This window comes from Spermophilus citellus (assembly GCF_964194105.1).
Source record: "Spermophilus citellus genome assembly, chromosome: 9".
Taxonomy (NCBI): domain Eukaryota; kingdom Metazoa; phylum Chordata; class Mammalia; order Rodentia; family Sciuridae; genus Spermophilus; species Spermophilus citellus.
Genome location: NC_138191.1, coordinates 132,406,374 through 132,432,689, shown reverse-complemented (window position 1 = coordinate 132,432,689; position 26,316 = coordinate 132,406,374). Strand labels below are relative to the sequence as shown.

The 26,316-nt window shown below is 47.8% G+C and overlaps 1 protein-coding gene across 2 annotated transcripts; it reads left to right on the top strand.

The window, feature by feature from the left end:
- Positions 1–1,776: 1,776 nt before the first annotated feature.
- PGD (phosphogluconate dehydrogenase) lies at positions 1,777–18,799 on the top strand. Of its 2 annotated transcripts, XM_081307335.1 has the most exons (13): positions 1,777–1,886; positions 2,358–2,433; positions 3,730–3,909; positions 6,428–6,493; positions 7,327–7,445; positions 8,894–8,963; positions 11,413–11,547; positions 13,295–13,484; positions 16,284–16,414; positions 16,582–16,715; positions 17,469–17,568; positions 17,722–17,844; positions 17,942–18,799. In XM_081307335.1, the coding sequence occupies exons 1-13, from the start codon at positions 1,879–1,881 to the stop codon at positions 18,059–18,061; spliced, it is 1,452 nt and encodes a 483-aa protein (XP_081163461.1). In that variant the 5' UTR covers positions 1,777–1,878; the 3' UTR covers positions 18,062–18,799. The 2 variants fall into 2 exon arrangements, with proteins under 2 accessions (XP_081163461.1, XP_081163462.1); XM_081307336.1 differs by lacking the exons at positions 1,777–1,886; positions 2,358–2,433; positions 3,730–3,909; ... (1 more) ...; positions 7,327–7,445; positions 8,894–8,963 and adding an exon at positions 9,039–9,057.
- Positions 18,800–26,316: the final 7,517 nt, after the last annotated feature.

The window sequence follows — 26,316 nt, the reverse complement described above, 5'->3', positions numbered from 1 at the left end:
CCTGCTACCGGACTCATGTTACGGACTCATGTTACCAGACTCTTGGAGAGTTCCCATTGGTTGGGGAAGGATAGTAGGAGGAAATTCCGGGGGAGGTCCGAGGGACCCGGGTTCAGGGAGACTCCCGCGTGGGAGGACCGGGTTTGGCTTGCCTGCCGCGGTTTTTTCGAAATAAAGTTTTGTTCCTGCTTGAGTGGCTCGTGATTCTGTGCCCAGCCAAGACTGCCGCATTGAGTTGAGCTAGACAGTGGTTCTCAAACTTCTTGGTCTTAGTACCACTTCACACTCTTAAAACTTATTGAGGACCCAAAGAGTTTTTGTTAAGTAAGTTATATCAGAATATACAGTTTTTAAAACTGAAACTCAGAAACTTTTGAAAAACAGTTTCCTGGCACTGATCATGGTGATGCTCACCTATCATCCCAGCAACTCTGGAGGCTAAGGCAGGCGGATGGGGAGTTGGAGGCCAGCCTGGGCAATTTAGTAAGAACTTGTTTCAAAAATAAAAGGGGGCTAGGGTGTAGCTCCGTGATAAAGCAGCCCTAAGTTAAATGCACACACACACACACACACACACACACACACACACAGAAGAAAAACAATTTCTTTAAAACAAGAAATTCACTAAGATCAATACTGTTGACATTTCCCAAATGTCTTTAATGTTTTGGCTTAATGTTTGCCGTTCCCGTATCTGCCTCTCCATTTTTTTTATAATTTTATTTATTTATTTATTTATTTTAGAGAGTGAGAGAGGAGAGAGAGAGAATTTTTAATATTTATTTTTTTAGTTCTCGGCGGACACAACATCCTTGTTTGTATGTGGTGCTGAGGATCGAACCCGGGTCGCACGCATGCGAGGCGAGCGCTCTACCGCTTGAGCCACATCCCCTGCCCCTCTGCCTCTCCATTTAATCGGGCCCATTTCCTAGGTCCTGTGGCCTCTGTAAAACGGGATCGGGTGGCACATGCCTGTGATTGCACCGACTAGGGAGGCTGAGGCAGGAGAATCAGAAGTTCAAAAGCCAGCAATTTAGCGAGACCCTGTCTCAAAAAATAATTTAAAAAGAACTGGAGGCGTGGCTCAATGGTTAAAGCGCCCCTGGGTTCAACACCCGGTATCAACACACACACACACACACACACACACACACACACACACACACGCTGGACGGGGCTGCATGGTACCCAAGTCTTGATCAGCAAGACTCAGTCCTGGCCCCATCACACTCCAACCCCTACGTCTACTGCCTGCTCTCTACACCTCATTTTCTTCACCGGCAGAAAGCGGGTGCCCGGTTCCCACACCGGATCGCTGAGGGTCCACACTTCCTGTCCCCACTCCCCGTGCCGCATGGCAGGACGAATAGACCTGGCCCCCTGCCCGGCAGTCGAGGGACACGACGTGAGTGCCCCACAGTGCGAGGCAGTGATGGGAGGAAGCAGCGATGGACTCGAGCAAAAGTCATCTAGGTGCTCGGTGGTCGCTGGAGCTCCTCCGCCGCGCGGCGCTGCAGACCCCGGCCGCGTGCGCCAGCGGGGAGCCGCGGGCCGCGGACCTCGTCGACTTAGCTGGTCGCGGGCGCGGCGCTGCGGCCCGGCGCGCCCGAGGTGTCATCGAGGTGCTCGGTGCTCTACTGATTCGGCCCCGGGGGTAGGCGTGCCCGTTTGCCCTCGGGTGGTGTAACAGGCGCCGGAGAGAACCAATGGCATGGCTAAAGACTCCGCCCCTTCCTTCCTATTGGCTGTCGCTGAAAGCGGGGCGGGGAACGGCGCAGGCTCCGGAGGCCAGCGGGAGCCGGACATCAGCGCGCTTGCCCGCGAGCTGAGAGCTGGCCGTACCTCTCCCTCTTCGCTTCTGCTCTGCCTGTCGCCGCCATGGCCCAGTGAGTGACCCTCCCGCGCAGCAGGGTTCGGCTCGGCCTGCCGGGACGCCCCGGGGGCGGGTCGGCTTGGTCCTCTCCCGCGCGGGTCGCCTGCGCCTGCCGCGTGGGGCCCGGACCCGCACCTAGGGCCGGGGAGCTCCCAGTGCTGCTCTCCGGACGCGGCCTGGGGCGGGTCCCTTCTGGGAGCGGTGGAGGCTTGGAGGCTCCAGTCCCGCGGGGACCGCTGCGCGACTGCCTGCTGACCAGACCTGACCGTGCCCTGCGCCTGCATGAAAGTGATGGCCAGAGTCTGGGCAGGAGCGAGGCTTCGCGGGCGCTAGCCCCCATTGCAGCTCAAGAGGTCCCGCGGGGGAAGGTGCCTGGCCTCACAAGTGCAGATGGGGAGGGGTACGAGGGAAAGTCCGTCACCAATCCCGCCGAAGTGATCAAGTGGCACTGACAATTTTCTTTGTTCTTTCTCTGGCTTTTCAGAGCTGATATTGCACTGATTGGATTGGCCGTCATGGGCCAGAACTTAATTTTGAACATGAATGACCATGGCTTTGTGGTAAGTGGTGGGAATACAGTGCCTTCCCTGTGGATCCTCGTGTGCATTAGCACAGTCAGCCCAGTTCCCAGATCCCACGGAATCCGAACGTGCGTTATTCAAGATTGCTTTTGCTTGCGCTCATGGCTTGCTTTTTTTTTTTTTTTTAAGTTTTAGTTGTAGGTGGACACAACGCCTTTAGTTTATTTATATGTGGTGCTGAGGATCAAACCTGGTGCTAGGCAAGCGCTCTATCACTGAGCTACAACCCCAACCCTTTATTTCTTATTTTGAGACAGGAACTTTTTAAGTTGCCCAGGCTGTCCTCGAATATGTGATCCCCTTGTCTCAGCCTCCTGAGTTACTGGGATTACAGACATACCCCATCAGCATTTATGGAATTTTTTAAAAGAAGAATTGTCACTTTAGTTGTGGGTGTGGAAGGGTGTGCTTTAGAGGAAGAGGACTCCTGTAAGGTTCATTATTTTAAGTAGAGATGAATGGGAGGGAGGAGAGCTCCTGCTGGGTGTACAGCTTTGATGCCCTTTTTGGTGCTGGGGATTAAACCCAGGGTTCTGCACAAACTGGACAAGCCCTCTACCACAGGGCTAATCCCCATCCCTTTAAAAAAATAAAAATTGAGATGGCTAACTTGCAGTTCTCAGCCTATCCAGTAGCTGGGGTTACAGATGTGTGCCACTATGCACAGCTAGAGCCAACCTCATTCCCTAGTGAGATTGGGGGAGAATTAATTTTATTTTATTTATTCATGTTTTCTGAGACAACTTCTCACTGTGTTGCCTAAGCTGGCCTCAAACTCCTGGCTCTAGTAATCCTCTTGCTTTAGCCTCCTGAATTGCTGGGACTACAGGTGAGGGCAACCAGTGAGATCTAAATGTTATTTCTAGATACTCAAATGGCTTAGCTGCCAGGATTATCAGGGACAAAAGGGGTTAGGGGTGTAGTCAGTGGTGGAGCACTTGACTTATGTGTGTTAAGCCCTGGGTTCAATCTCCAGCACTGGAGAAAAAAAAATCAAATACAGAGACTGAACCCCATGTTCCTAGATTCAGTTCTGATTCTGAACCAGTAGGGAAGGTTCAGCCTGATGTGCTATGGGCAGTGGGTCTTTGCTTCAGTCCTCTGCTGTTGTGTCCCAATGAGGGGAGTTAACCATTGGGATCAGCCTGCAGGTGGGGGAGGGAAAGGCAAAGGCAGATGGGGCCTCCCCCACCTGGGGCTGAATAGAACTTGCATTGTCACTTGGTCTCTGTTCCCAGTGTGTCCTGTCACTAAGCACGTCTTTTGTTGCTTTAGGTCTGCGCTTTTAATAGGACGGTCTCCAAAGTTGATGATTTCTTGGCCAATGAGGCCAAGGGAACCAAAGTGGTAGGTGCGCGGTCCTTGGAGGAGATGGTGTCCAAGCTGAAGAAGCCCCGGCGCGTCATACTGCTTGTGAAGGCTGGCCAGGCCGTGGACGATTTCATTGAAAAACTGGTGAGGCCAGTTGCTCTCAGCTGCTGCTTCTGTCACAGTTGCTGTTGTGTCCTCTAGCTGTTTTACTTCAGAGATTTCTTTAGTTTCCATTTCTGGATATGAACTGTTCAGCTCTCTGTGTTGGTTAACTTGATTGGTGCTGATTAAGTCCTAGTATATCCTTGGGGTAGTCAGGGTGGTAATAACTAGAGGACACTTAGGAGACATTTCAATAAGAATTTGCTGACTGTAAGAATCTGAACCACAGCAGTCTATTAATGGTCTTTCTGTCTTTGATATTCAAAGAGATCTTACTAGTGTCCATTCCCCAACCCCACGACAGGGGGTGAACCCAGGCCTCCTGCCTGCCAGGCCCAAGCACATACTCCACCACCAACCCCGAGATCTTGCAGTTTGATTGCATAATACAACAATTCTTAACGAGTTGCATAATTTAGTATGAACCATAAGAGATTTCCTTAGGGAATCCTAGGAACTGGGTACTTATTTTGTACCAATTTGTTGGCTTTAGCACTTGTATTTTTTGAGGGGTGCTGGGGATTAAACTGAGCCACATCCCCAGCCCTTCTTATTTTGAGACAGGATCTTGCTGAGTTGCCCAGCGTGGCCTCGGACTTGCAATCCTCCTGCCTCAGCCTCCCAAGTCACTGGAATTACAGGCATGCTTGCTCTGCTAGCAGTTATATCTCTTTTGAAATAAAAAATAATACTCATGAATGCTGGGAACGAGGGCAACTAATTTATTTAAATACTCAAAAACGCTACAGTAACAGCTCTGAAAAAAAAAACAAGGCACTACTGCCCAACATGTAGTTGTAAGAAAGGCAGAGACGAGCAAAAAAGGGAAGGGGAGGGTTTTTTTGTTTGTTTGTTTGTTTTGTCTTTTTTGGTTTTTTTGGTACCAAGGATTGAACCCAGGGGTACTTAACCATGGAGCTACATCTTCAGCCCTTTTTATTATTTGTTATTTTGAGACAGGGTCTCACTAAGTTTTTTAGGGCCTTGTAGTTGATGAAACTGTCTTTGAAACTGTGATCCCCTGCCTCAGCCTCCTGAGCCACTGGTGCCAGTTTTCTGTTCTGGCGACTAAAAGGCTCAGGGGTCACTCCAGGTAAACTGGGCTGACTAGGCTGTGCAAAATAACCACACAAGAGACACAATACCGTTTTCTTTGGGGTCGCTGTGACGGCTCCTCTGACCTTAAGGGTCTGCAGGAAGAGATCGAGAGCATGCGCTGACCCCTTTTATCGAGGAGAAGCTGTTCAAATGAGGCCAGGGGTCAGGTTTCAGGGGGCTGAGTCTATCTTCATGATGTCCACTGTCAGCAGACTGACTGACACCTGGGTAGGCCACACCCAAGGGCACAGTAAGAGAAGGGGACAAACACAAGGCCCTTCCATGGAAGATTCTATCCTAAACAGGGCAGGGGGTTATATTACAAAGGAACAGGTGAGCGTAGCTCCACTCATGGGGCTGTAACAAGACACACCCATGCACAAGACATTGACCCTCGAACCCAAGAAGGGTGGGGAAAGCTCTACCACATTTCTGTGACTGAGCGCCTCAGCACCCAGCCGGGGAGTGTGACTCAGTCATGTGCAAGGTTGGTCCCCCACAACTGGGATTACAGTTGTGTGCCACCATGCCTGGCCTCAAGCCTTCCTTTTTGAGAAAGTGGTGTTAACAGTGGGTTTTCAACAAGAAGAGGAATTTGTAACCACTGTGCTATCATTTTTTAAATAAATGGCCTAGAAAGGAAGGACTCTTTGATAAAGAAAAGACATACTGAGCCATTTGTGTAGCGAGAGGCCAAGCTGCCCATGACTAGCTTCAGACACAGTGTGCTGTGTCTTCAACATAGGAAGGTATTACAGGTGGGAGGGGAGACTGAGCAAGAACTAATGAAGCCCGCCTGCTGGGTGCTCTCTGGGGGTGTTGTTGAGTTCTTCCTGCCAGCAGCAGCTGGGGAGCTGCATTTACCCCGACACTGACCCACTGGGGGAGTACTGACTCGAGCTTGCCTCTGGTGCAGCACAGGTTATACCAGAAGCCTTTTCATCTCTTGGAGCTAGTCCCCCCTAGACTTTGAGTTTGTATAGGTGGTACCCATGGAGGTACAAATTTTCCAGGTAAGTTTTAATTTTTGTAAAGTCTTTCATTTATTTATTTGGTTCCATGGATTGAACTCAAGAGTGTTTACCACTGAGCCACATCCCCAACCAACCCTTTTTATTTCATTTTGAGACAGGGTCTTGCTAAGTTGCTGAGGCTGGCCTCGAACTTGTGATCCTCCTACCTCAGCCTCTTGTTATTGGGATTACAGGTGTGAGCCATCACATCCTGCCCAGCCTTACACTTTTAAGCAAGATGTAGCTGTAGCCATAGAGGATTATTGAAAATTAAATAATGTATGCTTTTTCACAGTGTTTATTTGGGATAAATTCTTGTTTGTTTAAACTGGCCAAGGTATATTTTATTTCTGTCTTGGGTATACCCTAATGCTAATGTCTGATTACAGGTACCATTGCTAGATGCTGGTGACATCATCATTGATGGAGGAAATTCTGAATATCGGGATACCATAGTAAGTGTTCTTCAGGCCAGATCCTTCCACGTCCTGACAGCACTCTAGAAAGAGGTGTCCGAATTGCTCATGTGACATCATGGTGAACTGCCCTGTGGTCCTGATAGTTTGGGGCTTGGTGCTGGTGTGCTAGTACTCAGCCTTTTCCTGCTTAGACACACCTGATGAATAAGGTTCTCAGTCACACCTACAGCTGGGAATGACAACTGCGTAGATTCGGCAGGCTGTGTCTGCCGTCCCCTCCCTTTCTGTCAGCGTGTTATGTGTTTGAGAACCTCTGAGCTGACGTCCAGGGCGTCCTGCGTGGTCGGAGGCGCTGAATGGCGGTAAGGCGTGCTTGTAGTCAGCCTCCTCTGTTTTGTTGGTGGGTTTATTTTGGCACTGGGTATCGTATCCCGTGCACCCCTAGGTGCCCAGCCCTTTTTTTTTTTTTTAACATTGAGAGGTCTCCCTAGGTTGCCCAGGCTGGCTGTGAACTTGGGGTCCTCCTGACTCAACCTCCCGAGTGGCTGGGATTCCAGGGGTGCGCCACCGTGACCAGCTAAACCCACTCTGAATTCAGTGCGTCTCACTGTGCGAGACCTTTTCCAGTAAAGTGTGGGGGGGTGGCTTTATTATTTTCCCCAAGGAGACAGGATACATATCTAGAATACTCCTCGAGCTATTTGTTTATTTTTAATGGCCACACTGAGGGGATTAAGGTTCCGGATACATCAGTTATTCACACATCTGTGGGTCACTCCAGGCAGCAGGGGATGTCTGGACCTGCCTTGTACCTCATCTCACTCACTGGAAGGAAGTTAATTTTTTGAAATTGTTTTTCTCTCTTTCAGAGGCGATGTCGAGACCTCAAGGCCAAGGGAATTCTGTTTGTGGGGAGCGGAGTGAGTGGTGGCGAGGAAGGGGCCCGGTATGGCCCCTCACTCATGCCGGGAGGGAACAAGGAGGCGTGGTAAGTTCCCTCGGCACCACCCAGAGCAGCTCTGAGCCTGGCCTCTTCCTCCTGCACCTGCGTTCCTCTGACGTGGTGCCTGTGCACGCGCCACCCTTGCCCTCCTTCGCTTACTCCCTGCGAGACGAGACGATGCTGGGGGTCCGACAGGCTTGTCTTGGGCACTGACCGTGGGAGTCAGGCCCACGGTCACTAGTGTGGTCTGGAAGTGACTCCAGTAATTGCGAGTAATGGGAAAGTCTGATGAGACCTGGGAAGGAGGCAGACATTCTTTTACTTGGGGGAAAAAGCAAACTTGACGCTGTTCACTCTGCTCCACCTAGAGGAAGGGGAGGCCTTTGCTGGGTGGACTTGGGATGCGGAGACCTAAGAGGCGGCACTGTGGGTAGGAAGATGCAGACAGAGGGACGCGAGTAGCAGACCGTGCACAGCGTGGGTGAGGCAAACCCTGCTGCCAGACGCAGGAAAGAGGAAGCCAAACGGGTGCTCAAAGCAACAGTGAAGGAGGGACCCTGTGGGGGGGTGGGAAGGGAGTGTGACTCCAGGTGTCGATTCCCAGGTACCCCAGAGCTGTATCAGGTAAGCGCAGGGCCACTGACAGCTAACCCTGAGCCATGGAGGGTTGATTTCAGAAGATTGCCTTTAAGTTATCTCTGATGCATGAGTCTGGGAGTCTTTTCAGCGTGTTAAAATGTGGAGGTGGAGAGCCCTCCTGCTTGTCAGAATCTTGAACACCCTAACCCTGGGGCGCCTCCTGTGGCTCTTGGATGGTGGCTCCTGGAGACTGCTGGGGTGCAGAAGTGCTCCTGTCCTCGGGCTGCTCTGGCACCAGCAGAAATGGCCCTTTCGGGGCTGGGGAGTAGCTCAGCGGCAGGGCGCATGCCTGGCAAGCATGAGGTCCTGAGTTCCATCCCCAGCGCGACAGAGGAGTAGGGGAAGAAATGAAAAAGAGAGAAGTGGCTCCTTCACTGCAGGACGCAGTAACTGTCAGTGGCGCTCAGAGGTTCAGGTGTGCCCGTTGCAGCCCAGTCCTGGGTGAACCCTGTCGGATTTTGTGTCTGCTGAGGACTTTCTTTCGCGGTGCTGGGGATAGCAGCCAGGCCCCTGTACGCTGGAGGTGACCACTGTGCCCTGGTGCTATGCCCCAGCCTACTGAAGCTCAGGCTTTCCTGGTCAGCAGCGGGTAGGGCAGGGAGGGAGTTAGTGGAGCTCTGGAAGGGACCACGAGGAGCTGCTTGCTCTCCGAATAAGAGCGGCTCTTAAAATGTTGCGCAGTCTGTCTGGACTTGGATGGACGGCGCAGGATCGTGCTGTGCCTGGTCTTAAGGAGCTGTCGTGAGGCCTGCTCTTGGGAATCATGGCTCATTCTGATGCTACCGTGGAAATTTCTCCTGGTGTCTGTGTACGCGCACGCGCATGTGAGCTGAACCATACCGTTCTCTCCGCAGGCCTCACATCAAGACCATCTTCCAAGGCATTGCTGCAAAAGTGGGAACTGGAGAACCCTGCTGTGACTGGGCAAGTTCCGGGCCACCCTGGAAGCCAGCTGGCAATGCGAGCGTGTCTGAGTGCCGAGTCAGAGCTGAGTGCAGAGCACCTTGTCATCCCAGTGGTTAGCTGTGTGACTTGAGGCCCTGGCTGATGCTGAGCGCACGCCTGTGTCTTTATGTGTGCATGTCTGTTGGCCCTTGCAGGGTGCCGAGCGGCTTTCCTCACTCAGCTGAGAGTCTGTAAAAAGGAAGAACTGCTTAGCCATGTTATTTCATGGCCAGAGAAGTCAAAACCGAAGTGGGGTTTGCTGCTGGGGTGAAGGAGGGGCTTGGATGGCTCCTGCTGCCCTGTCCTGCCCAGCATGTGGGAGAATCCTGAGCCTGGGGATTTGGGTTTTCTGAGTGACAGCGCATCGACCCTCACTGCATGGCGGAGGCCAGGGCCAGCTCAGACCCTCCCCTTCCTGTGTTTCCTGTTGCTGGAAGAAAACTCTTTATTCCCATCTGTGGCTCTAGCCTGTGTCGTAGGTGGGAAAGAACGCCAGCCTGGGGCAGACAGGCATTTTTTTTTTTTTTTAAGAGAGAGTGAGAGAGGAGAGAGAGAGAGAGAGAATTTTTAATATTTATTTTTTAGATCTCGGCGGACACAATATCATTGTTGGTATGTGGTGCTGAGGATCGAACCCGGGCCGCATGCATGCCAGGCGAGCGCGCTACCGCTTGAGCCACATCCCCAGTCCAGACGGGCATTGTTGTTCTGGTGTCCATTATAGCTGGTGTTGTGACAGCAGGCATGCCAGTTTCCCCATGGGCTTCGGTTTCTTTTTCTGGACAGCATGGGGGTTGGGCTAGATGATCCTCAAGGTCTCTCTAGCTCCTGACCCCTTTCTTTTTCTATCAGCTGTTTTATGTGCTGCGATTATTATTGTAGTTTTATTTGAGGTGAGGCTCGAGGGATGTGCTCCCTCCCGGGCCTGCCAGGGCCTGGGGCGTGGTGACAGCAGCTGTTTCCCCAGGGGCCAGCATGGGTGCAGCCTCTGCTGAGGGTGGAGAGTTTGGCTGTGAAGGGCTGAGCAGTCTTCTCCTCTAAAGGGCTAGAAGGGACTTTTGTTCCTTGACTACACCACAGACACAGTGTGGCGAGAGCAACTTCTGCTTGGATACACCTAAGATAAGTCACAGGACACAGCAGACTGCACTGTCTGGATCAAGCCAGGTTGACCTTCATGGCTTCCAGGGGTAGGCTCAGGTCTCCGAAAACAATGTCAAGAGACTAAAGCAGGCGCCCCTCAGCTCACTGTTGAAGCAACAGGAAGGGTGAAGCAAGATGTGATTGGCCACAGCGCTGTGTGGCCAGTGTCACCATCAGAAGGGGCTGGTCAGCCAGTGGGAACGCAGGCAGATGAGGTCTCGGTGAACAGCATGGTGTAGATCCCTGTGACCACAGGGAGAGACCCCACGCCCCAGGCAGGTGCATCCCTGTCGTGCAGTGGTGCATGTGACTGCAGGCCCTGGGCCAGGCAGGATTGGACTCCTTACTTTGTGCTTTTAACTTGCCCACAAGACAATTTCAGAAATTTTGGCTTCCCAGGTAGCGTATCTGTAGGGACAGAATGTATTGATCTTGTCACCACTAAGATCCCTTGTTAAGTTTCCCATTGTAAATTCAGATTCTGTGTTCTGATTTTACTCCCACATCCAGGATGGGAGCCAGGAGAGCACACTCCAGATGTCCCAGGGTGGGGCCAGAATGTGGCACCAAGGCCATTATCCTCAGCAGTCATTACAAAAAGTACACTTATGTCCAGAAGAAAGTGCAAGTGGTTTAATTAGCCTATTTATTTATTTATGTGGTCATAGCGTAGCTGGGCACAATATCTTTATTTATTTTATTTTTATGTGGTGCTCAGGATCGAACCCAGGGCCCTACACGTGCTAGGCAAGTGCTCTACCGCTGAGCCACAACCCCAGCCCTAGCCAATTTATTTTAACATCCAGTTGCCAAAAAAAAAAAAAAACCACATAAGTTTGGGGCTGGGGCTGGAGTTCAGAGGTAGAGCGCTCGCCTACCATGCGTATGGCACTGGGTTTGATCCTCAGCACTACATAAAAATAAAATAAAGATATTGTGTCCATCTATAACTAAAAAGTAAATGTTTTTTTAAAAAGTGTAAGTTCATGAAAAAGACAACTTCTTTTGACCTGTGGGCGGGTGCTGGGAGGTAGCTTTAAACTGCAGTCAGAAGAAATGGGCTAGAGCTGGAGAACACGGAGGATCCCTGAAGGCCTTTCTTTATGGGACAAGTCAGGGATCAGCTTAAATGACGTGAGACTGAAGGAACTGAAGCTGGCATTGCATTGCTGTGTGATTTGGTGTCACGTCTGCTCTTGTTTGTGTGGAGAGGGAGCTTTGCCGTCAGGACTTCTCGGGTGTACCGTTTGTGCCCTGAAGCTCTTGGTGCTTGCTGTCGTCACAGGTCGGGGAGGAAGGAGCCGGACACTTCGTGAAGATGGTGCACAACGGGATAGAGTATGGCGACATGCAGCTGATCTGTGAGGCCTACCACTTGATGAGGGACGTCCTGAGCATGGGGCATGAGGAGATGGCCCAGGTAGGTCCAGGGCACTGCCCCGCCTGCAGGGAGTAATCACTGCCCAGATGAGAGGGGCTGGCACCCGCAATCAGCCCTTCTTCCTTCCTGGTCTCCGGGCTGGTCTGCGTGGCCTCAGCTAATCTAAGGGAAGCGATCAGCAATGGGACCATAAACTAGGATAGCTGTGGCGGAGCACGAGTTCCAGGAGTCCTGTGGGTGAGCTGCCCTCCTGGACCCTGCAGTTGGGCCCCCTGGGAGGACTGGCTTCCTTTGCCCGTCAAGCTGGCATTTGATTTTTTTTTTTTTTTTTTTTTTTTGGTAACTAGGGATCAAACTTAAGGAACACCTGACCACGAGCCACACCCCAGCCCTATTGTATTTTATTTAGAGACAGGGTCTCACTGGGCTGCTCAGCGCCTCGCTGTTGCTGAGGCTGGCTTTGAACTCGGTCCTCCTGCCTCAGCCTCCAGAGCTGCTGGGATCACAGGGGTTGCCACCACATCTGGCTGGGATTTGCTTTTTGAGAGTTAATTTAAAAGTCGGTCCAAGTGGAAACAGAAGCAGTTCCCTGGCATTTTATTATGAATATATTCAAAGAGCGGGAAAGGGTCCTAGTGTGGGTGCACCCTGCTCTGCGCCGCCTCTGCCAGTTTCATGGATTTGGTTGCATTTCAGTCAGCTGCAGGCAGGGGCACTGCTTCTGAGTCCTCCAGCAGCATGAGGGGAACAAACACAGGAAAGCACGTTGATCCACCGTCATAGAGCCAAGGCCTTTTTTCTTCTGACTTTTCCTGAAGTGCAAGGACAGAGCCCAGGCTTCCTGGCTGCTATGTCTGGGCCCCAGCCCTGGCCAGCTCCTCACCCTCTTCTCTTTACTGCACCCTGTTTTGCTCACTTGCCTTCATTCTTCCCAAAACATTTAAGTTTCCATAGAAGTGGTACTTTTCCTTTTGTATTCATATTTAATTGGTTTACATACTTAGTGCATTTATTCAGTAAACATGAGTGTTTAACTACATGTGGAGCACTATTCCAAATTTTGAATATAGCCGAGCTAGTGGCGCACACCTATAATCCCAGCTACTCTGGAGGCAGAGGCAGGAAGATCTCAAATTCAAGGCCACCTTACTAACTTAGGAAGACACTGTCAAAATGAAAGATTTACAAGAGGAGTGGGAGGCTTGGGGTGTTACTCAGTAGTGGAGTGCCCATGAGTTCTGCCCCTAGTACTGCAGAAACAAACAAATAAATGCACAGTAGGAAAGGAAACAAAGTCCTTAGCCTCATGAGCTGGGAAGACAGACTTTAAATGAAGTTATATAAAATTTGCTAGTGATAGGTGTTAACAAAGGAAAGAAAACTGGGGTAAGAGGTAGGATTTGTTTATCTGTTTATATTTTGAGGTGCTGGGAGTGGAACCCAGGGCCTCACCCATGCTGGGCAAGTGCGTCACCACTGAGCCCCACCCAGCTCTAGGGGCGGGTTTCAGGTCTGGGGTCTTGTAGGCTTCCTGGGAGGTGATGTATGTTCGGAAATCCAAGCGAAGCAAGAGGCTTGCCCCTGAGGAGGGAGCGGCTTCCCAGGTTGACACCAGCACAGCCGAGTGATGTAGGCACAAGATTCAGTGGGCAGGAGTGGACGTTGACAGGCCTCCTGCCAGAGCTGCTGGCCACAGTGTTGGCCATGTGAGCACAGGACGGGGCAGTGGGCAGCAGGAGTCAGCGGGGACCTGCCTGCCTCTCCCTCACTCTCTGCTCTGCACCAGGCATTTGAGGAATGGAACAAGACAGAGCTGGACTCATTCCTGATTGAAATCACTGCCAATATCCTCAAGTTCCAAGATACGGATGGCAAACATCTGCTGCCAAAAATCAGGGACAGTGCGGGGCAGAAGGGCACCGGGAAGTGGACCGCCATCTCAGCCCTGGAGTACGGCGTTCCCGTCACCCTCATTGGTAATGTCCTGCTTTACCCCTGAGCCCTTTGGTCCCAACGTTGGGTCTTGATATCCTTCAGGAATACTGATCTAGACGGATCTCCAGTCAGCTTTCAGAGTTTTGTTTTTTCTTTTTTTAAAGTTTTGAATTGAACCCAGGATGCCTACCACTCGGCTGTATTCCCAGTGTTTTGTTTTGTTTTTTAATTTTGAGACAAGGTCTGGCCTTGTACTTGGAATCCTCCTGCCTCGGCCTCCTGAGTTGCTGGGATTACAGGTGTGTGCTACGTTGCCTGGCATCAGGCTGCTTTTTGATTTTTCTGCACATGAGAAAACTGACAGTGTGAGAGGCTAACCCTGCTTCCGAGTCTCCCATGATCCTGTTGTCCTTGTGGGCTTGGGGGTAAATGCGGAAGTTCCTGTCCTTCTGGTCAATTTTACTTTTGGTATATTTTAGCATTTGTGATTTAGTTGTAGCCAGTGACCTAGGATCTCTGTAGCTGGTCAGGTAACTATAATTTTCGTAGAGAAGTTCACAGAATAACATGTTTATGTACTCAGAATATTGTGCAGGAGTTTTCTCCCAGATATTAAAAAAGTAGAGCAGAGTCTATACATTTGAAGTCCTTGAATATCCTTTTCTTAAGTTCCTTCCTCTTTGACATCTAGAAGGAAGTTGCAATCCAAGCTAAGCATCAAACTCAAAAAGACAGAAATAGCAAAAAGCAGAAGTAAACAGAAGACAGAGGATTAGGGAAAGTAAATGCTGGTTCTTAAGAATAAAGCAAGAGCCAGGTGTAGTAGTTTCACCAGTAAGCCCAGCTGCTGGGGAGGCTGAGGCCAGCCTGGGCAATTTAGCAAGATCCTGTCTCAAAAGTCAAAAAAGGAAGGGCTGTGTTGTAGCCCAGTGTTTGTCTAGCATGTGTGAGGCACTGGGTTCGATTCTCAGCACTGCATACAAATAAAAGTCCATTGACAATTAAAAAAAAAAAAAAAAAAAAAAATATATATATATATATATATATATATATATATATTGTGTGTGTGTTGCTGGGGATTGAACTCTGAGCCTTATGCATGCAAGGCAAGCACTCTACCAACTGAGCTAAATCCCCAGCCCAACAACTAAAAAATATTTTTATTTATTTTTTTATTTTTATTATTTTTAAGATTCTTTTCTTTTTTTTTTAATATTTATTTATTTATTTATTTTTAGTTCTCGGCGGACACAACATCTTTTTTTTTTTTTTTAAGAGAGAGTGAGAGAGGAGAGAGAGTGAGAGAGAGAGAGAATTTTTTAATATTTATTTTTTAGTTCTCGGGGGACACAACATCTTTGTTGGTATGTGGTGCTGAGGATCGAACCCGGGCCGCACGCATGCGAGGCGAGCACGCTACCGCTTGAGCCACATCCCCAGCCCTAAAAAATATTTTTAAAAAGTTAAAAATGGGCTGGAGAGGTAGCTCAGTGGAGGAGCACTTGCCCAGCGCATTTAGGACCTGGGTTCAAACCCTAGCACTGCAAAAAAAAAATGCAATCGAGGTACTTTTGATAAGACTGAAAAGAGGAATGAAAGCAGGGGCCACGCCCATGGAGAGGGGGTCTTTGCTCCTGGCTGAAGGTCTCCCCGAGGCCACACACTTTCCTGTTTGCTGCTCCTGATTCCAGTACCCCTTCCCCGTCTCCTCTCTCCATCTCCTGATGAGTTTGCCTCACCTTGGGCATGCACTGGGTGGCAAGAGACAGGCAAGGAAGAGGGGGGTCCCTGGGTGGTGAGCTCAGGGAAGTGAGTCTGATCTGGCCAGACTTGAGTAACGGGAGAGTTGGCACAGTCCCTACGAAGCTTCCTTCCACAAATGCTAAGTCATCCTGAGTGTGCCTGCAAGGAAGGAAAGTGGTTGGGCAAGGGCAGGCAGATATCTGCTTAGGATATGTTTGGAGTTCAACTGGTGTTCTCAGGTTATGGTGATACTCTTTCCTCAAAACTAAAATCTGTTAGTCCCAGAGATTTCAATGTGTCTGGGTGGGGAGCGGTTAAAGAGTAATTTATTAGAATTATTACCAATTAAACGTTATATGGGATAATTTTTGAGGATTTTTGAATGTTTTAATATTAAAATTCTATATTGAGCCAGGCACGGTGGCACACACCTGCAATTCCAGCTACTCAGGAGGCTGAGGCAGGAGGACTGCAAGTTTGAGGCCAGCCTCAGCAATTTAGTGAGATGCTGTCTCAAAATAAAAAGTAAAAAGGGCTGGGGATGTAAATCAGTAGTGGAGCACCCTGGGTTTGATCGCCAGTACCAGAAAAACAAAAACTTGAAAGAAAGAATTTTTTTCTTTTAAGGGAAGACCAATATTGGGTCAATATTGAGTAATTCTGAATTATAGCTGTTTTGCTCCTTCATCTTCCACAAAACTCCCTTGAGTCTCAAGTTGGTCTTTTTTTGAATATTTATATTCATGTTGGGAGACTGATGGGAGGTTTGGATGTCAAATGAACTGTTCAGACGTTTTTATAAAAATCTATTCCGACCAAGGTTGAATTTTGTGGCCAAAGGTTGAAATCTGAGCTTTTATATATATATCTTTGTTATCAATTTATTTTTTATGTGGTGCTGAGGATCGAACCAGGGCCTCACACATGCTAGGCAAACACTCTACCACTCAGCCCCAGCCCCAGCCCTTGAAATCTGAGCTCTTTTAAAACTAGGGTTTCTGGCCGCCACCCTTCACCCCCCCACCCCCTCCCCCGCTCCCTCCTTCCTCCAGTTGGTGTGAACTTTGCTGATGTCCCCCACCTCCATGCCTCCGCAGGAGAAGCTGTCTTTGCACGGTGCTTATCATCTCTGAAGGACGAGAGAACCCAAGCAAGCCGAAAGCTGAAGGGGCCCCAGAAGGTCCAGTTTGCGGGTGATAAGAAGTCATTCCTGGAGGACATTCGAAAGGTGGGACATTTGCTGGCCACAGGCTTCAAGGGTCCCTTGGAAGGTGGTGGGGCAGGGCAGCTGGCAGGAGGCACAGAGGTCAGCCTCCTCCCGGCCCTGGACTCCAGCCTGTTCCTGTACTGTGCAGGGGGGTTGCTTTGCGTGCTAACAGGCCCTGTGTCCTCTAGGCCCTGTATGCATCCAAGATCATCTCCTACGCCCAAGGCTTCATGCTGCTCAGACAGGCAGCCACTGAATTTGGCTGGACCCTCAACTATGGTGGCATTGCCCTGATGTGGCGAGGCGGCTGCATCATCAGGAGGTGAGCGCGTGGCCCCCTGGGGCTGCTGGAGGGCCGGGACCTCCCCACACCTGGGGCCGCGAGCATGGCACATGGGGGTTACTTTTGTCCCATGCAGTCAGCCCTTGGTACTAGCGGATTCCACACCTGGTGATTCAACAGTTGCAGATTGAAAACGTTAAAAAAATACATATATATTGAGTCTAGGGCTGGGATGTAGCTTAGTGCCAACTGCTAAGCATGTGCAAGGCCCTGGCCCAGTGCCCAGTGCCATGGAGAGAGACCCATGTCTGTGTTGAACACACACAGGCCTTTTTCCTGGTCTGTTCCCCAACAGTGTGGTATAGCACCCGTTTGAGCAGCATTGACACTGCAGTAGGTATTTGGTGTGGTACATCATCCAGAGGGGAGTTATCATGGGGGAGGATGTGCAAGGTCACATGCAGACACTAGGCCATATAAGGACTTCAGAGTCTGTGGATTTTGGTGTCTGCGGGGTCCTAGAACCCTGCGCTGTGCAGACTGAGGGGCAACTGTGCTGAGCTGCTGAGTGCCTGCCTGGGAAAGCTGCTCTTAGCTGCCCCGTGTCTCTGGCCTGGCCTCCCCAGGCTTGGGCTCTGTACTTTTCACTGACCTTTCAGCCAGCCCTGAGGGGTGGGGATTGTGACTCTGGGCTCTTGAGGGCAGACATCAGTCTGTTCCCCTGCCTCCTGCCAGGCATTCAGCTGGCTAGGGTTAAGATCCATTGATTTTTTTCCCCCTCCATTATTTCAGTGTATTCTTGGGAAAGATTAAAGAAGCCTTTGATCGAAACCCAGAGCTGCAGAACTTGCTGCTAGATGACTTCTTTAAGTCGGCTGTTGAGAACTGCCAGGTACATAACTAACAGAGAGCTGTGGCCTGTGAATCGTGTTAGTGGGTTGCACCACTGGGGCATCTGTTTCATCTGCCTGTGAAAATCTGTCTTTTAGAGTGGAATCTGTCCCTCAGAATGTCCTTTGTCCTTGACTTTGCTTTCTGTGTGCAGGACTCCTGGCGGCGGGTGGTCAGCACCGGGGTCCAGGTGGGCATTCCCATGCCCTGTTTCACCACTGCCCTCTCCTTCTATGATGGCTACAGACACGAGATGCTGCCAGCCAACCTCATCCAGGTAAGCTGCGGAGAAGGATTGGAGGTTCAACTTGAACCTGGCTGGTCCTGAGGGTCCATGCCTGCATATCACCCTCACAACTTAATTTCTTTCCTAGGCTCAGCGGGATTACTTTGGGGCTCATACCTATGAACTCTTGGACAAACCAGGACAGTTTATCCACACCAATTGGACGGGCCATGGTGGCAGTGTGTCATCATCTTCATACAATGCCTAATGGAACTGTCCTGCTCATGTGATTATGTGCACCAGGACATTCCAGGTGCCACATAGCACTCCTCACCTGGCCCTTGCCCTGTTCTCTGCTCGGACTTTCAGCCCAGTGTTCAAGCAACTCCTGAAAAAAGCCACACATTTATTTGTAAAGTAGTTCTGAGAGTCACTGTGCCCTCTGCCTTGCTCTTGAGACCGCCCAGGAGCTGGCCAGATGTGTGGCAGCATGAACCACTTCTTGAAGCAGCTGTTGCCAGCTGTGCCTTGCGTGTGGGTGAGGCAGCAGCTCTTGGCACATGGGGAAGGGGCTCATGGGGTTTGATCAGACTGGAAGCTTTATATTCTGCAGGGGAATTCCCTGTGCCCTGCTTAGTCGCAGCCACCTGGATTTATGCCTTTCCTCTCTGAGTCTCACCTTGGCCACACTGAGCCGTTACCTATTTAGCAGAAAGCTTTGCAGTGATTTTATTACATTTGGATTGAGTTTTTCCTTGTAGCCTTGTAAATTTTTCCTCTTTCTTTTCTTAAAAATAGAGACTCCAGAATAGCACAAGGAACACAAAATTAAGGGTAATGATCAAATGTAGTGGGAGATGGGAGAGTCCTTCAGGGACAGGGCCTTCGGGTTACATTTCCTTCTTACCTTGGGCAACAGGTACACGGATGTTCGTTGTAACATTCCTTTTACGCCTTCTTGTCTGTCACAGGCTTCATAATAAACTTTTTAGAGAATTCTACTCAAGTGCCGGGCTCGGCGTGGTCTGGTCTTGTCCTTTCCCACGCCCGTCTCTGTGGCTCGGTCAAGCCCTGCTTTGCCTTGGGGGTTTGAGCAGGTCAAGCTGCTCCTTGAGCCAGGCTCAGTCACTCTGTCTTGTTTACCGACGGTGTCATGTGGCTGGGGCCTTGGGGCTGCTTCATGCCAGCAGTTTAGTTCCATTCCAAGATGATTTTTCTGGAATGCTTTAGAAAGTGGCCTGAGAATAGTGAGAGAAAACAGGTGTGTTTCAACAGCTGGGGTTTATCATTTGACCTCTGGCCCAATCAGAAGATTGCAGAGATAGCCAGAGCTGTCATGGAAGAGGCAACGGTGTCCATTAATTGTCAGCTTAGAACTTTAGCCCAACCTGTGCCTCTCCCACTGCAACTCTGAGACAAGTTCCTCCTTAAGGGACATGAAAGACTTCTGGTAGGTGACCTCCTGACCTGGCACTGAGGCAGATGGGAGCTTCCAGAATGAGAATGAATTCTTTGAAGAGGAACAGTAGTGCCACTGGGGGCTCTGTGTCAGAGGACCTGAAGGAAGGCTGACTGCTCCAAGATGAAATGCTAACCATCAGAAGGGGAACCAACTGCAGCCCCTCCCCGATAACTGTGCAAGTAAGGAAACTGAGGCAGGAGGATGGCAAATTTGAGATCAGCCTTGAGGGCTGGGGTGGTGGCTCAGTGGTAAAGCGTTTGCCTAGCACACATGAGGCACTGGGTTTGATCCTCAGCACCACATAAAAATGAAATAAAGATATTGTGTCTACCTACAACTAAAAAATAAATATTAAAAAAATATATAAAAGGGGCTGGGGATGTGGCTCAAGCGGTAGCACACTCGCCTGGCATGCGTGCGGCCTGGGTTCTTTTTTTTTTTTTTTTTTTTTAATATATCAGCCTTGACAACTTAGCAAGACCCTATCAAAACATAAGTGCTGGGAATGTGACTCAGTGGTAGAGCATCTGCCTAGCATGGGTGAGGCCCTGCGTTCAACCCCCAGCACACTGGGGGAACAAAAAAAGCGGTGAATGGGGGCTGGGTTGTGGCTCAGTGGTAGAATGCTTGCCCAACACATGTGAGGCACTGGGTTCGATCTTCAGCACCACATTGAAAAAATAAATGAATTAAATAAGGTTAAAAAAAAAAGCTGGGCTGGGGATGTGGCTCAAGCGGTAGCGCGCTCGCCTGGCATGCGTGCGGCCCGGGTTCGATCCTCAGCACCACATACAAACAGAGATGTTGTGTCCGCCGAAAACTAAAAAAAGAATAAATATTTAAAAAAAAAAAAGCTGTGAATGATGGAATTTGGTTTCAAACCCAACTCCTTTATTTGCTGTGTGGATTTTGGGGAAATTATTTACCATCTCTGGTCTCAGTTTCTCTTTGTAAAATGGGGCTAAGAGCACCAGCCTCCTGAAGGCTATTTGAAGCTGCTCCAAGAGAAAACAGCTCAGTGCTTGGTCTGCACTGGGCACCCACTCGAGCGCTGGGTCCTGTCCCAGCACCCCCACCTCCGTCCAGTACAACAAACCACTTGGCTTTAGTGACAGCCTTGCCCGATGTCTGGGAGCCTGGGTTTGGGTCTGTGCTGCCCTCTTGGCTCCTTCTTGGATTTGCTGCCTCACATGGTTGTTAGCCTCTTTGGATGTGTCTTCTCCTCTTTGAAAAAGGCTGAAACAACACCCATCTCAGAGCTGCTTGAGGGTTACCGACAAGCCCTTGGAAAGGGCCTGCCACTGCTCCCTGGTGAGTGTCTGCCTCCTGCTGAAGGTGAGGTCATTGAACAGTACTGGGCCTGGGTGGAGGTGGACACAGGCTACCCTCAGCCAGGTCAGTCCTGCCCAGTCTGACGGGCATAGTCCAGTGGCTACTCCAGCAAAGGGTTTCCCTCAGGCAGAAACCGTAGGCTTATCCAAAATAGACCATATTTTAGGTCACAAAGCAACTCTTAGCAAATACAAAAAATAAATATATAATTCCTTGCATCTTATTTCATCCTGGAATGAAATTAGAAATTAACACAAAACCCTACAGGAGCTATATAAATACATGAAAATGGCACAATAGGGATTTGAATGATGAATGGGTAATAGAAGAAATCCAAGGAGAAATTATAAAATTCTTAGACTTGAATGAGAATGGTGATACAATACACCAGGACCTCTGGAACACTGTGAAGGCAGTTCTAAGAGGAAGGTTCACAGCTATGAGTGTCTCCATAAGAAGATCAGAAAGCTCCCAAATAAACAACCTAATGATGCATCTCAAGGCTCTTGAAAAATAACAAACCAATTCGAAACCCAGTAGAAGGAAGGAAATAATTAAGATCAGAGACAAAATCAATGAACTTGAGAATAGTAATAAATAAAAAAATATAAAGGGTCGATGAAACCAAGAGATGGTTCTTTGAAAAGATAGATTCTTTAAACAAGATTGATAAGCCCTTAGCCAAAGTAACCAAAAGAAAAGGGGAGAAAAACCAAATTAATAAAATCAGAGATGAAAAAGGAGAAATCCCCATGGACATCTTAGAAATCCAGCAGATCATAAAGGATGATTTTGAAAATTTGTACTCTAATACATTAGAAAAGCTAGAAGAAATTGATACATTTCTAGACAAATACAAGCTGCCAAAACTGAATCAAAAGGACATAGAAAACCTAAACAGACAATAACTAGTAATGATGTACAAAGAACAATAAAAACCTTTAACAAAGAAAAGCCTAGGATCAGAATAGCACCTCAGCTGAGTTCTACCAAAAAAAAATTTTTTTTTTTAAAGAGAGAGTGAGAGAGGAGAGAGAGAGAGAGAGAGAATTTTTTTTTTAATATTTATTTTCTAGTTCTCGGCGGACACAACATCTTTGTTGGTATGTGGTGCTGAGGATCGAACCCGGGCCGGACGCATGCCAGGCGAGCGCGCTACCACTTGAGCCACATCCCCAGCCCAAGTTCTACCAAAATTTTAAAGAACTAATACCAATACTCCTAAATTATTCCATGAAAAATATTTTTTTATGGAATACTTATGAGTTTATTCTATAAAGTCATATCCCCCTTTTACCAAAACCAGATTAAGGACACATCAAGGAAAGAAACTACAGACCAATATCCCTGATGAACTTAGATGTAAAAATACTTAAAATATTAGCAAATTGTGTTCAATAATGTAGCTCAGTGGTAGAGCACTTGCCTAGCATGTGTGAGGCAGTGGATTCATCCTCAGCACCACTTAAAAACAAAAAACAAATAAAGGTAAAAATAATAATATTTTAAAAACTACACTATGACCAAGTTGGTTTTATTCTTGAGATGCAAAGATGGTTTAACATATGCAAATCAATAAATGTAACTGATCACATTAGCAGAATTACGACAAAAATCACTTAGTCATCTCAATAGATGTAGAGAAAGCCTTTGACAAAATTCAATACCCATTCATGATAAAAAAAAAAAAAGAATTGAAAAAACTAGGAATAGAAGGAACCTACCTCAACATCATAAAGGCTACACAGGAAAAACCCAAAGCTGACCTCATAGTAAATTGGGAAATACTGAAAGCATTTTCTTTAAAATCTGGGACAAGCTGGGTGCAGTGGTACACGCCTGTAATCCCAGTGGTTCCAGAGGCTGAGGCAGGAGGAATGCAAGTTCAAAGCCAGTCTCAGTAAAAGCGAGGCACTAAGCAACTCAAGTGAGATCCTGTCTCTAAATGATACACAAAATAGAACTGAAGGTGTGGCTCAGTGGTTGAGCATCCCTGAATTCAATCCCAAGTGTCCCCCCCCAAAAAAAAAATCTGGGACAAGACAAAGATGACCACTCTCCTTTCTTTCTTTCTTTTTTTTTTTTTTTTTTTTTTTTTTGGTGATGGTAGGGATTGAACCCAGGGCCATGTGCATGCGAGGCAAGTACTCTACCAGCTGAGCTATATCCCCAGCCCAAGGATGGTCACTCTCACCACTCCTATTTAATATAGTGCCAGGAGTACTAGCTACAGCAATTAAGCCAGAGAAGAATATAAAAGGGATAAAAATAGAAAAGGAAGAAGCCAAATTATCACTGTTTGCAGATGATATGATCCTATACCTAGAAGCACCCCAAAAAACTTCACTAAAAGTCTGCTAGAGCTAATAAATTTGGCAAAACAACATACAAAAATCCATAATTTTCCTATATACTAGCAATGAATCTGCTGATAAAGAAATCAGGGGCTGGGGATGTGGCTCAAGTGGTAGCGCGCTCGCCTGGCATGCGTGCGGCCTGGGTTTGATCCTCAGCACCACATACCAACAAAGATGTTGTGTCCGCCGAGAACTAAAAAAAAAAAAAAAAGAAAGAAATCAAAAAACAATTCAATTTACAATAACCTCAATAAATAAATAAATAAACTAGGAATAACTCTAACCAAGGAGGTGAAAGCCCTCTACAATGAAAACTGTAGAACATTGGAGAAAGAAATTGAAGAAGACCTCAGAAGATGTTCATGGATAGGCAGAATTAATACTGTCAAAATGGCCGTACTACCAAAAGCAATATACAGATTCAATACAATGCCTATCAAAATACCAATGACATTCTTCACAGAACTAGAAAAAACAATCCTAAAAGTCATTTAGAAGAATAAAAGACCCAGAGTAGCCAAAGCAATTTTATTTTATTTATTTTTTTTAAGAGGGAGAGAGAGAGAGGGGGAGGGAGAGAGAGAGAGGGGGAGAGAGAGAGAGAGAGAGAGAGAATTTTAACATTTATTTTTTAGTTTTCGGCAGATACAACATCTTTGTTTGTATGTGGTGCTGAGGATCGAACCCGGGCCCCACGCATGCCAGGTGAGCGCGCTACCGCTTGAGCCACATCCCCAGCCCGCCAAAGCAATTTTAAGCCAAAAAAGCAATGCTGGAGACATCACAATATCTGCCTTCAAATTTTACCTCAAAGTTATAGTAACTAAAACTGCATGGTACTGGCACAAAAACAGACACATAGACCAATGGTAGAATATCAACAGTCATCTGATCCTTGACAAAGGTGCCAAAAACAAACACTTGAGAAAAGACAGCCTAAAAAACAAATGGTGCTAGGAAAACTGGTGATCCATATGTAGAAGAATGAGACTAGACACTTATCTCTTACCTTGCACAAAAACTCAAAATGGATCAGAACCTTGGAATGAGACCAGAAACTATGCAACTCCTAGAAGAAAACATAGGGTCAACTCTCCAGCTTTTAGGCACAGGCAAGACTTTCTCAATAGGACCCTAAAGCTCAGGAAATAAGGCCAAGAGTTAATAAATGGGATGACATCAATTAAAAGTTTCTGCACAGCAAAGGAAACAATTAGAAATTTGAAGAGAGAACCCACAGAATGGAAGAAAATCTTTGTTAGCTACTCTTCTGAAAGAGAGTTAATATCTCAAAAAAATTTACACTAAAAAATAAAAAACCCAATTAATAAATGCGCAAATGAGTTAAACAGACACTTCTCCAAAGAAGAAATACAAATGGCCAACAAATATGTTGAACAAATATTCAACATCATTAGCAATTAGAGACATGCAAATCAAAACAACAAGCAGATTTCATCTCCTACCACTCGGAATGGCAGTCATCAAGAATACAAATAAGGGGCTGGGGCTAGGGCTCAGTGGTAGAGCTCTTGCCTAGCATGTGTGAGGTACTGGGTTTGATTCTCAGCACCACATATAAATAAATAAAAAAGGTTTATCAACAACTAAAAAATTAAAATAAAAAAGTAAAAAAAAAAAAAAAAGAATACAAATAATAGAGCATTCTTGTAATCCCAGTGGTTTGGGAGGCTGAGGCAGGAGGATTGTGAGTTCAAAGCCAGCCTCAGCAACTTAGTGAGGCCCTAAGCAACTTAGTGAAACCCTGTCTCAAAAAGGGCTGAGGTGTTCTTCGTGGTTAAGCTCCTCTGGGTTCAATCCCCAATACCAATAATAATACGTGCTAGAGAGGATGTGGAGAAAAAGGAGCACTTTTACACTATTGGTGGGACTGCAAATCAGTCCACCACTATGGAAACCAGTTTGGAGGCCCCTCAAAAGACTAAGCATAGAACCACCATCCGACCCAGTTTTACCATTCCTCAGTGTCTATCCTGAAGAATTCAAGTCATCACACTGCAGTGATACATGCATACCCATGTTCACAGCAGCACCGTTTATAATAGCTTAACTATAGAACAGCCTAGGTGTCCATCAACAGATGAATGGATAAAGAAAATGTGGTGTATATACACAATGGAGTTTTATTCAGCCGTAAAGAAAAATGAAACTATGTCTTTGCAGGAAAATGGATGTAACTAAAGACGATTATGTTAAGTAAAATAAACCAAACTCAGAAGGTCAAGGGTCATATGTTTTCTCTCATATGTAGAAATTAGAGAGGAAAAAAGAAAAAGGTGGGGATGGATCTTCTAAAGATCAAAGGGCGATCAGTACAGGATAGGAACCAAGGGGCAGGAGGCAGGGAGGGAGGGAAGAGGTACTGGGGAGTGATATTGACCAAGTCACATTGTTCTATTATGTGCATGTAGGAATATGTAACAACAAATCCCATCAATGTGAACACTATAATTCACCAATAAAAATGTGGAAGAAAAAAAACTGAGGTGTTTACTTAAAAAAAAGAAAGACACTGTATGCTTATCAGGACTTCAACCTCAACTTCCTCCTGCTGTATGTGGCACAAAGGGGTCAGTAATAAAGACATGGGTCAGAGGGGATTTCTTTTTTTTTTTTTTTGAATTTTTAATATTTATTCATTTTTTTAGTTCTCGGCGGACACAACATCTTTGTTGGTATGTGGTGCTGAGGATCGAACCCGGGCCACACGCATGCCAGGCGAGCGCGCTACCGCTTGAGCCACATCCCCAGCCCTCAGAGGGGATTTCTAAGCAGTCTCCAGGCAAGGACCTGCAAGTCCTACCCATTCTTGGAGGCAGATGTGGGACCCAGCTTTTTGGAAGAGACCTGCAGCAAACTGTATTTAGATTATATGTCACATGCTGTTCCAGTTACCCCTGACTGGTGTGTAACACACCACCCCAAACTCAGTGATGAAAAATAACCATTTTTTAAAATTATTCTCTTAATTCTGTGGGTTGGAAATCTGGAAAGAGGACAGGGAAAAGCTTGTATTTGCTCCATAATGTCCGAGGACTCAGCAAAGAGACAGCTGGGGTGACTGGAGGGATATGGGGACCTCACGAGGGCTACCCGTTGGAAGACTCTCCCAGGTGGCCTCCCCATGTGGCCATGGGCTTCACCTCACGGTGGTCTTGGGCTGGGCAGACATGACATGGTGGCTCAAGGCTCTGCAGGTAAGGCTTCAGCAGAAGTACACCACTTGCACAGTGCTTCGCACCTGGCCAAGGTGCCAGTGCTGAGAAGTCACACTGACTGAGCCGAAGCAACTACAACCCTCAGATTCAAGGGGAGGAAAATCAGACTGTCTGTCTAATGGGGGCATGGCAG